The 11,074-nt window shown below is 41.6% G+C and overlaps 1 protein-coding gene across 1 annotated transcript in view; it reads left to right on the top strand.

Annotated features, from left to right (window-relative positions):
• Positions 1-9,512, top strand: part of LOC134357479 (inorganic pyrophosphatase-like) — an 81,986-nt gene extending 72,474 nt beyond the window's left edge. Inside the window, exon 11 of the mRNA XM_063069099.1 lies at positions 9,179-9,512. Within this exon, the coding sequence (XP_062925169.1) occupies positions 9,179-9,204 (26 nt within the window). The 3' untranslated portion in view covers positions 9,205-9,512. The remainder of the gene's footprint in view (positions 1-9,178) is intronic.
• Positions 9,513-11,074: the final 1,562 nt, after the last annotated feature.

Here is an 11,074-nt window from a genome sequence, read left to right as displayed (position 1 = left end):
CCTTCAAACCCCCAAACCTAGTTCCCAATCCCCTTCACTTCCAAACCTAGTTCCCAATCCCCTTCAAACCCACAAACCTAGTTCCCAATCCCCTTCAAACCCCAAACCTCGTTCCCAATCCCCTTCAAACCCACAAACCTAGTTCCCAATCCCTTTCAAACCCCAAACCGTTCCCTATCCCCTTAAAATCCCCAAACCTAGTTCCCAATCCCCTTCACTCCCAAACCTAGTTCCCAATCGCCATCAAACCCACAAGCGTAATTCCCAATCCCCTTCAAACCCCAAATCTAGTTCCCAATCCCCTTCAAACCCCAAACCTAGTTCCCAATCCCCTTCAAACCCCCAAACATAGTTCCCAATCCCCTTCAAACCCCAAACCTTGTTCCCAATCCCCTTCAAACCCCTAACCATAGTTCCCAATCCCCTTCAAACCCCAAACCTAGTTCCCAATCCCCTTCAAACCCCAAACCTAGTTCCCAAACGTAGTTCCCAATCCCCTTCAAACTCCAAACCTAGTTCCCAATCCCCTTCACTTCCAAACCTAGTTCCCAATCGCCTTCTAACCCACAAACGTAATTCCCAATCCCCTTCAAACCCCAAACCTAGTTCCCAATCCCCTTCAAACCCCAAATCTAGTTCCCAATCCCCTTCACTCCGAAACCTAGTTCCCAATCCCCTTCACTCCCAAACCTAGTTCCCAATCCCCTTCAAACCCCTAACCATAGTTCCATATCCCCTTAAAGTTCCCAAACCTAGTTCCCAATCAGCTTCAAACCCCAAACCTAGTTCCTAATCCCCTTCACTCCTCAAACATAGTTCCTAATCTCCTTCAAACCCCAAACCTAGTTCCTAATCCCCTTCAACCCCAAACCTAATGCCCAATCCCTTTCAAACCCACCAACCTAGTTCCTAATCTCCTTGAACCACAAACCAAGTTCCCAATCCCCTTCAACTCCCCAAACCCAGTTCCCTATCCCCTTCAAACCCCAAACCTAGTTCCCAATCCCCTTCAACCCCCAAACCTAGTTCCCAATCCCCTTCAACCCCCAAACCTAGTTCCCAATCCCCTTCAAACCCCAAACCTAGTTCCCAATCCCCTTCAAACCCCAAACCTAGTTCCCAATCCCCTTCAACCCCCAAACCTAGTTCCCAATCCCCTTCAAACCCCCAAACATAGTTCCCAATCCCCTTCAAACCCCAAACCTAGTTCCCAATCCCCTTCAAACCCACAAACGTAATTCCCAATCCCCTTCAAACCCCTAACCGTAGTTCCCAATCCCCTTCAAACCCCTAACCGTAGTTCCCAATCCCCTTCAAACTCCAAACCTAGTTCCCAATCCCCTTCACTTCCAAACCTAGTTCCCAATCGCCTTCTAACCCACAAACGTAATTCCCAATCCCCTTCAAACCCCAAACCTAGTTCCCAATCCCCTTCAAACCCCAAACCTAGTTCCCAATCCCCTTCAAACCCACAAACCTAGTTCCCAATCCCTTTCAAACCCCAAACCGTTCCCTATCCCCTTAAAATCCCCAAACCTAGTTCCCAATCCCCTTCACTCCCAAACCTAGTTCCCAATCGCCATCAAACCCACAAGCGTAATTCCCAATCCCCTTCAAACCCCAAATCTAGTTCCCAATCCCCTTCGAACCCCAAACCTAGTTCCCAATCCCCTTCAAACCCCAAACCTAGTTCCCAATCCCCTTCAAACTCCAAACCTAGTTCCCAGTCCCCTTCAAATCCCAAACCTAGTTCTCAATCCCCTTCAAACCCCCAAACATAGTTCCCAATCCCCTTCACTTCCAAACCTAGTTCCCTATCCCCTTCAAACCCACAAACCTAGTTCCCAATCCCTTTCAAACCCCAAACCTAGTTCCCTATCCCCTTAAAGTCCCAAAACCTAGTTCCCTATCCCCTTCAAACCCCAAACCTAGTTCCTAATCTCCTTCACTCCTCAAACATAGTTCCCAATCCCCTTCAACTCCCCAAACCTAGTTCCCTATCCCCTTCAAACCCCAAACCTACTTCCCAATCCCCTTCAAACACCAGACCTAGTTCCCAATCCCCTTCAACCCCCAAACCTAGTTCCCAATCCCCTTCAACTCCCAAACCTAGTTCCCAATCCCCTTCAAACCCACAAACATAATTCCCAATCCCCTTCAAACCCCAAACCTAGTTTCCAATCCCCTTCAAACACCAGACCTCGTTCCCAATCCCCTTCAACCCCCAAACCTAGTTCCCAATCCCCTTCAACTCCCAAACCTAGTTCCCAATCCCCTTCAAACCCACAAACGTAATTCCCAATCCCCTTCAAACCCCAAACCTACTTCCCAATCTCCTTCAAACCCCAAACCTAGTTCCCAATCCCCTTCAAACCCCAAACCTAGTTCCCCATCCCCTTCAAACCCCTAACCGTTGTTCCCAATCCCCTTCAAACCCCGAACCGTAGTTCCCAATCCCCTTCAAACTCCAAACCTAGTTCCCAATCCCCTTCACTCCCAAACCTAGTTCCCAATCCCCTTCACTCCCAAACCTAGTTCCCAATCCCCTTCAAACCCCTAACCATAGTTCCATATCCCCTTAAAGTCCCCAAACCTTGTTCCCAATCACCTTCAAACCCCAAACCCAGTTCCCAATCCCCTTCAAACCCCTAACCATAGTTCCCAATCCCCTTCAAACCCCTAACCATAGTTCCCAATCCCCTTCAAACCCCAAACCTAGTTCCCAATCCCCTTCAAACCCCAAACCTAGTTCCCAATCCCCTTCAAACCCCAAACCTAGTTCCCAATCCCCTTCAAACCCCAAACCTAGTTCCCAATTCCCTTCAAACTCCAAAGCTAGTTCCCAGTCCCCTTCAAACCCCAAACCTAGTTCCCAATCCCCTTCTAACCCCCAAACCTAGTTCCCAATCCCTTTCGAACCCCAAACCAAGTTTCCTATCCCCTTAAAATCCCCAAACCTAGTTCCTAATCCCCTTCAAACGCCAAATCTAGTTCCCAATCCCATTGAAATCCACAAACTTAATTTCCAATCCCCTTCAAGCCCCAAACCTAGTTCCCAATCCCCTTCAAACCCCAAACCTACTTCCCAATCTCCTTCAAACCCCAAACCTAGTTCCCAATCCCCTTCAAACCCCTAACTGTAGTTCCCAATCCCCTTCAAACTCCAAACCTAGTTCCCAATCCCCTTCACTCCGAAACCTAGTTCCCAATCCCCTTCACTCCCAAACCTAGTTCCCAATCCCCTTCAAACCCCTAACCATAGTTCCATATCCCCTTAAAGTCCCCAAACCTTGTTCCCAATCACCTTCAAACCCCAAACCTAGTTCCCAATCCCCTTCAAACCCCTAACCATAGTTCCCAATCCACTTCAAACCCCTAACCATAGTTCCCAATCCCCTTCAAACCCCAAACCTAGTTCCCAATCCCTTTCAAACCCACAAACCTAGTTCCCAATCCCTTTCAAACCCCAAACCTAGTTCCCTATCCCCTTAAAATCTCCAAACCTAGTTCCCAATCCCCTTCACTTCCAAACCTAGTTCCCAATCGCCTTCAAACCCACAAACGTAATTCCCAATCCCCTTCAAACCCCAAACCTAGTTCCCAATCCCCTTCAAACCCCAAACCTAGTTCCCAATCCCCTTCAAACCCCAAACCTAGTTCCCAATCCCCTTCAAACCCCAAACCTAGTTCCCAATTCCCTTCAAACTCCAAACCTAGTTCCCAGTCCCCTTCAAACCCCAAACCTAGTTCCCAATCCCCTTCAAACCCCAAACCTAGTTCCAAATCCCCTTCAAACCCCTAACCATAGTTCCCAATCCCCTTCAAACCCCTAACCATAGTTCCCAATCCCCTTCAAACCCCAAACCTAGTTCCCAATCCCTTTCAAACCCCAAACCTAGTTCCCAATCCCTTTCAAACCCCAAACCTAGTTCCCTATCCCCTTAAAATCTCCAAACCTAGTTCCCAATCCCCTTCACTTCCAAACCTAGTTCCCAATCCCCTTCACTTCCAAACCTCGTTCCCAATCCCATTCAAACCCCCAAACATAGTTCCCAATCCCCTTCAAACCCACAAACCTAGTTCCTAATCCCCTTCTAACCCCCAAACCTAGTTCCCAATCCCTTTCGAACCCCAAACCAAGTTTCCTATCCCCTTAAAATCCCCAAACCTGGCTCCTAATCCCCTTCAAACGCCAAATCTAGTTCCCAATCCCTTTCAAATCCACAAACTTAGTTTCCAATCCCCTTCAAGCCCCAAACCTAGTTCCCAATCCCCTTCAAACCCCAAACCTACTTCCCAATCTCCTTCAAACCCCAAACCTAGTTCCCAATCCCTTTCAAACCCCAAACCAAGTTCCCTATCCCCTTCACTCCGCAAACCTAGTTCCTAATCCCCTTCAAACCCAAAACCTAGTTCCCAATTCCCTTCAAACCCCAAACCTAGTTCCCAATCCCCTTCAAACCCCAAACCAAGCTTCCTATCCCCTTAAAATCCCCAAACCTAGTTCCTAATCCCCTTCAAACCCCAAATCTAGTTCCCAATCCCCTTGAAATCCACAAACTTAGTTTCCAATCTCCTTCAAACCCCAAACCTAGTTCCCAATCCCCTTCAAACCCCAAACCTAGTTCTCAATCCCTTTGAAACCCCAAACCAAGTTCCCTATCCCCTTGAAATCCCTAAACCTAGTTCCCAATCCCCTTCACTCCGCCAACCTAGTTCCTAATCCCCTTCAAACCCGAAACCTAGTTCCCAATCCCCTTCAATCCACAAACCTAGTTTCCAATCCCCTTCAAACTCCAAACCTAGTTCCCAAACCCCAAACCTACTTCCCTATCCCCTTCAAACCCCAAACCTACTTCCCGATCCCCTTCAAACCCCAAACCTAGTTCTCAATCCCCTTCAAACCCCAAACCTAGTTCCCAATCCCCTTCAATCCCCAACCCCTGTTCCCACTCTTCTTTACTCCTCAACCCCAGTTCCCTCTCCCCTTCATTCTCCAACCCCGGTTCCCACTCTCCTTCACTCCTCAATCCCGGTTTCCACTCCCCTTCACTCCTCAACCCCAGTTCCCACTCCCCTTCACTCCTTAACCCCAGTTCCCACTTCTCTTTACTCCTCAAACCCGCTTCCAGCTCCCTTTCACTCCACAATCCCATTTCATTTTTAAATCTTTTTATTAATTATTATTGAAAATTGACAAAGAAAAATACATTAAAATAATCAAGTCATTATATCAATACGTATAATAAGAGTCAAACTATTAACCAAAAAATATATCAATAATAATAATCAAAGAAAACAAAATGTTAAAGCTATATTTTTTTGAAAAAAGGAAAAAAGAACCCTATAAAATTAATAAAACAAAAAAAACCCAACTAACAAACAAAAAAAGAGAAAAAAAAACATTTAGAGCACAAACCTGGAGCTATATGCCATACAAGCTTCTGTTAAAAAAAAAGACATCAATCCGCCAACCAAATCCATTTACCCAAAAATCGGAAGGGAACCATCTTAATTAGCTCAAATCAAATGGTAGTTGCAGGCAAAGGAGCCCCACCTTTTCTCAAAGTCAAATCGAGGATCAAAAGTTCGACTTCTGATTTTTTCCAAACTAAGACATAACATCACCTGAGAGAACCATTGTATCAAGGTGGGAGCAGAAGCATCTTTCCATTTTAATAAAATAGCTCTTCTAGCCAATAATGTAACTAATGCAATTACATATTGGTCTGATATCGAAATACCATAAATATGTTGAGGAATTATATCAAACAAAACTGTCAATTTATTAGGTTGTAAATTAATTTTTAAAGCTTTAGAAATTGTAGAAAAAATAGATTTCCAAAACTGTTTCAATACAGAACACAACCAAAACATATGTGTCAATGTAGCTATTTCAGTTTTACATCTATCACACTGACTATTAACATTAGGAAATATTTTAGACAGTCTCTCCTTTGTCAAATAATAATGATGCACAATTTTAAATTGAATGAAAGAATGACTGGCACAAATCGAGTAAGAGTTGACCAACTTCAGAATTCACAACCAATCCTCTGTTATCAAGGTCATATTAAGCTCTCTTTCCCAATCTTGCTTAATCTTAAATAGAGGATAATTATCCTGTTGTAATAGTAAATTATAAATTTTCCCAATAAAACCTTTCACTAAACGGTTGATCTTTAAAATAGTGTTTACCAGATCAGAATCTTGTATATATGGAAAATTACTTAAATATTCTTGTAAGAAATGTCTGACCTGAAGAAATTGCAATAAGTGTGAGTATGAGAGAGAATATTTAGTTACTAATTTCTCAAAGGACATTAATCGACCTTCTTGAAACAAGTCCATAAAGGAAAAAATTCCTTTATTCCTCCAAAGAGAAAAGGTAGGATCACTAAGTGAAGGTTTAAATAAATCGTTTCGATAAATTAAACTAAGAAGGTTAAATTTTTTAAGATTAAAAAACTTACGAAACTAGTACCAAATTCGTAATGACTGCTTAATCATAGGATTAATATTTAAAATAGAAATTTTCGCTAGTTGTACAGGTAGAGAAGCTCCTAATAACGAACTTAAGTAGAATTGTTTCACAGCTTTCAATTCCAAGTCAACCCATGGTGGACATTCATTTTTATCGGTCCAATATAACCAAGAACATGCATAGTGTATATTAACCACCCAATAATACATTCTTAAATTAGGGAAAGCAAGACCTCCATCCTTTTTTAATTTTTGTAAATGACATTTTCCAATTCTTGGTCTTTTATTATTCCAAACTAAAGATGAAATAATAGTCAACCTGATCAAAAATCTTCTTATTTAAAAAAATAGGAATATTTTGAAATACATATAAAAATTTTGGTAAGGTCATCATTCTAACTGCATGAATTCGACCAAATAACGAAAGTGTAAGAGGATTCCATCTAGAAAATAATTGCTTCATAAAATCCTCTAAAGGAACTAAATTAGCTCTATAAAGGTCTCCATAATTTTTAATGATGATAATATATAAATATTTAAAAGAATCCCAGCTCCCACTCCACAAACCTGGTTCCTATTCTGCTTCAGTTCCCTCAGCCTTGTTCCTGCACTCATTTGAAAGTTATGAGATTCATTGCATAGTAGTTTTAAAAAGGATGTTTATTTTTGACAGTGCGTCTGCACCTTCCTATCATTCATTTTTTTTTTGCAGTATATTAAACGCAACCACCAATTATTTTGAAAATATGCTAATATGACTGATAAAATTGTGGATGTGTTCGATATCAGAGATTTACTATAGATAAAAGTTTGAAAAGGAAACGTGCAATTTTCTGATGCAATTATAAGGAGGTGAAATTAACTCACTGTTTCATTCAGACAGACACTTTGAGCCAATGTTATCCAGGATGATTGTAAGATTCTGGTCAGAAATTGACTGCTGCAAACTTTCCTGATCAGTAGTGAAGCGAGGAGCTTCCTTACTTAATGATTTAATTCCAAACTTGGATAAACATCACAACTGTTTACTTTTGTAAATGGAAGTGGGCACTCCATACCTTGTCTGGGTTTGTTTGATTTCCAGCTAAGATTTTTTTTGTATGGGGGTGTTGAATCCAACTTCCATATTTTGTATTTCTAATTTGCACTCAGTGGCCACTTTATTAAATGCATCAGTGCGCCTAGTAAAGTGACCACAGTAGTGGAGCCCATTGTGGTCTTCTGCTGCTCGCCAATCCACATCATTGTTTGAAGTGTTGTGCATTCAGAGATGGTCTTCTGCAGACTATAGCTGTAAAGTGTGGTTTGTTTGAGTTACTGTCACCTTCCTGTCAGGTTGAAACAGACTTGCCATTTTCCTCTGGCCTCTCTCATTGACAAGGCATTTTCACCCAGAAATGCTACTCACTGGATACTTTTTGCTTCTCACACGTCTCTGTGAACTCTAGAGCAGCGGTCCCCAACCACCGGGCCGCAAAGTATGTGCTACCGGGCCGCAAGGAAACGATATGAGTCAGCTGCACCTTTCCTCATTCCCTGTCACGCACTGTTGAACTTGAACATAGGGTTGCCAACTGTCCTGTATTTGCCGGGAAATTACACATATTGAGCTAAATTGGTTTGTCCCATACAGGACCGCCCTTGTCCAGTATTTCCCCTGCTAAGGTAGAGCGTTCCTATGAAACCTTTTGTGCCGAAATGGCGTAAAGCAAAGAAGCAATTACCATTAATTTATATGGGAAACATTTTTGAGCGTACCCAGACCCAAAAGATAACCTAACAAATAACACATAAAACCTAAAATAACATATAGTAAAAACAGGAATGATATGATAAATACACAGCCTATATAAAGTAGAAATAATGTATGTACAGTATAGTCGGGAAGATTAAGCCAAAACTGATTTGTGGAAAAAAAATCGGCAAGTACGCGCATGCGCACGTCACATATGCGCACATCACGCATGTGCACACAGGTGCCCGCGCAAGGGTTCATGGTCATAGTAGTCTTTCCTGGGGTAAACACAAGTGTTGCGGGATTTGACTGCTACTTTTGTCCCCTATTTGGGAGCGAGAAAGTTGGCAACCCTAACTGTAAAAAACACGTTGAGGTAAGTTTAACCTTACTTGAACACCCCCCCCAGTCGGCAAGAATATTGTCAATATTAAACCGGTCCGCGGTGCAAAAAAGGGTTGGAGACCCCTGCTCTCGAGGCTGTTGTGTTTGAAAGTCCAAGATCAGCAGCTTCTGAGATACTCAGACCACTGTCTAGCACCAACAATTATTCCATGGTCAAAGTCACTTAGATCACATTTCTTTCCCATTCTGATGTTTGGTGTGAACAACTGAACCCTTTAACCATGTCTGCGTGCTTTTATGCATTGAGTTTCTGCCACTTGATTGGCTGATTAGCAGGTGTACCTAATAAAGTGGCCAATGAGTGTATAAATTTGTTTGTATTAAACAAAGGTGTGTTTTTTAACAATCACTTAATTGCAACAAATGGTTCCAGAGTTGTGAGGCTCATGATGTTGAAAAGAGAAATGAGCTGTTGCTGGAAGAAGTCAAGAGGATTCATTTGGCTGTTTTTCTGTTATTCTAAAACAGCTTCCTTTATCCTCACAGATAAACAGGCACAACTGGTATTGGTACAATTGTTCTTACACTAGTTTTTTTTTCCCCTTCTTTCTGCAGTGGACAACTGGCACTTCCTCAAGTAAACATTGACCATATTATCATATGAAAGAACATAAACTGTTTCTCTTTTGCAAAAAATTTGAAATATTTGGAAGCAGAAATTCCTGAAATTAATCAACAATGAAGATAATAGACATAATTGGCCTTGACAGTCAGCCATGATTTTGTATTTGATCAACAAATCTTGCTCATGTCAACTGCAAAGAAATGTATTGACCATTGTATTTGTCAAAAATGGATTTATCTTTTTAAGCTTTCCAGTGTGATAATTATTTTTGTTATTGGTATGCAATGTATTGTTACATTTTGCAAATAAAAAAATGAACCCTGATTCACTTTCCATTGTCCTTGTCAAAAGCTGCATTTAGAATGGTTTTGGACTCTAGATAGTAGTCATTTAAGTCAAATAAAAATGTTTATTTCTATTGTACAACTTTGTGCATTTCATCATTTTCATGGAAGCTCTGTTTCCTTTCATCTTGATTGAAGCAAAGGCACTTCCCTTCCCTACAATGACTAAATAATTCTTGGATCATGCCAGGACTCAACACTTTATGATGATTTTCTATGTGTAAGTTGCCAGTAAGGTTTGTAAATGAGAACAAAGTTCATTTTCTTAAGTTCCTTAAGATCAGAACCACTAACCATTTAATCATTCATTGCTGTTAATGGATCAGCTGGATGCTGGAACTTTTATTCTTGTTACTGCATCACCTGTGTCCCATTATAATTGAAGACCATAATGCACTAATTGTAGTCAACACTGTTCTAAACAGGGGTCCCAACCTGGCTTCTACAGACCCCTCAATTAATGGTAGGGGTCCATGGCATAAAGAAAGTTGGGAACCCCGATTTAGAAGACAAGACATAATGAAGAGGAGGAATTGACTAAGCCTTTGCCAGTCACCAGTGATTAATGTTGCATATAGTGAGCATGGAGAATTTCAATAAATTTAGATACAGAGTCCAGATTTTGACCTGAATGAAGAGGCTTGCCAAGCTAGTATCATGTGAATGTATAGCTGGTTAAATATTAAATGCCAACAACACACAACTGGCACCACCATGACTGTGAGCTAACAAAATCATGGTTTGGGTGTTTAGGTGCTGTGGTATATCAGAAACTTGAGGGAGACTGGCAGATATTGGAGTAGAGTTTTGATGAGAGGCAGAGGGTGAAGCAGTTGGTGTTTGAAGGAATTATTGCTGAAACATCTGACTGCCACCATGTAAACAAGTATTGAAAGTTACTTTATGGAAAGTAGTTCCAAGTTACTTAGTACCGAGTTAATCCTGGTTCTTTCTGAGCAAAGCAACGCATGCAAATAAGGGTCAAGGGTCTCGTCCCAAAACGTCGACTGTACTACTTCCTATAGATGCTGCCTGGCCTGCTGCGTTCCACTAGCATTTTGTGTGTGTTGCATGCAAATAAGATGTCCTTATTTATGAGGCTTGGACACTGCAAACCTCTTTTCCCACTTCATTAATGGGTTAAACACAACAAAGAAATCACTAGAGAGGCAATACATAACTTTCTGGATAGAGCCAGATTTTTTTTAAAGATATTTAAAAATTAAGATATTCTTGTAAGATATTTAAGATAATTTCTGGTAAGAGTGGAAGACCAAGGTTGATTTTTTAAAACTAATTTTAGATTATGCTAGAAAAGAAGCCACATGGTGCAGTTCAAGCCTGAAGTTCTGAAAGGTGTCATCGTAGCAAAGCCTCAGTGCAAACCAATGTGTCTATGTTAGCATCTAAAATAAGCTTATAAATGGCAAGGACTGAGTTCACCTCACAAGGAACTGCCACTTTTAGTACTGGGCTGGATTCTGTGAAGCTTGGAATGACAGGTCAAAGACATCTGCAGGCAATACTCACTTCTATAGCACT

Source organism: Mobula hypostoma, chromosome 16 (genome assembly GCF_963921235.1).
Source record: "Mobula hypostoma chromosome 16, sMobHyp1.1, whole genome shotgun sequence".
Classification (NCBI taxonomy): Eukaryota; Metazoa; Chordata; class Chondrichthyes; order Myliobatiformes; family Myliobatidae; genus Mobula; species Mobula hypostoma.
The sequence above is the reverse complement of the archived record's forward strand: the minus strand, read 5'-3'. Positions and strand labels throughout refer to the sequence as shown.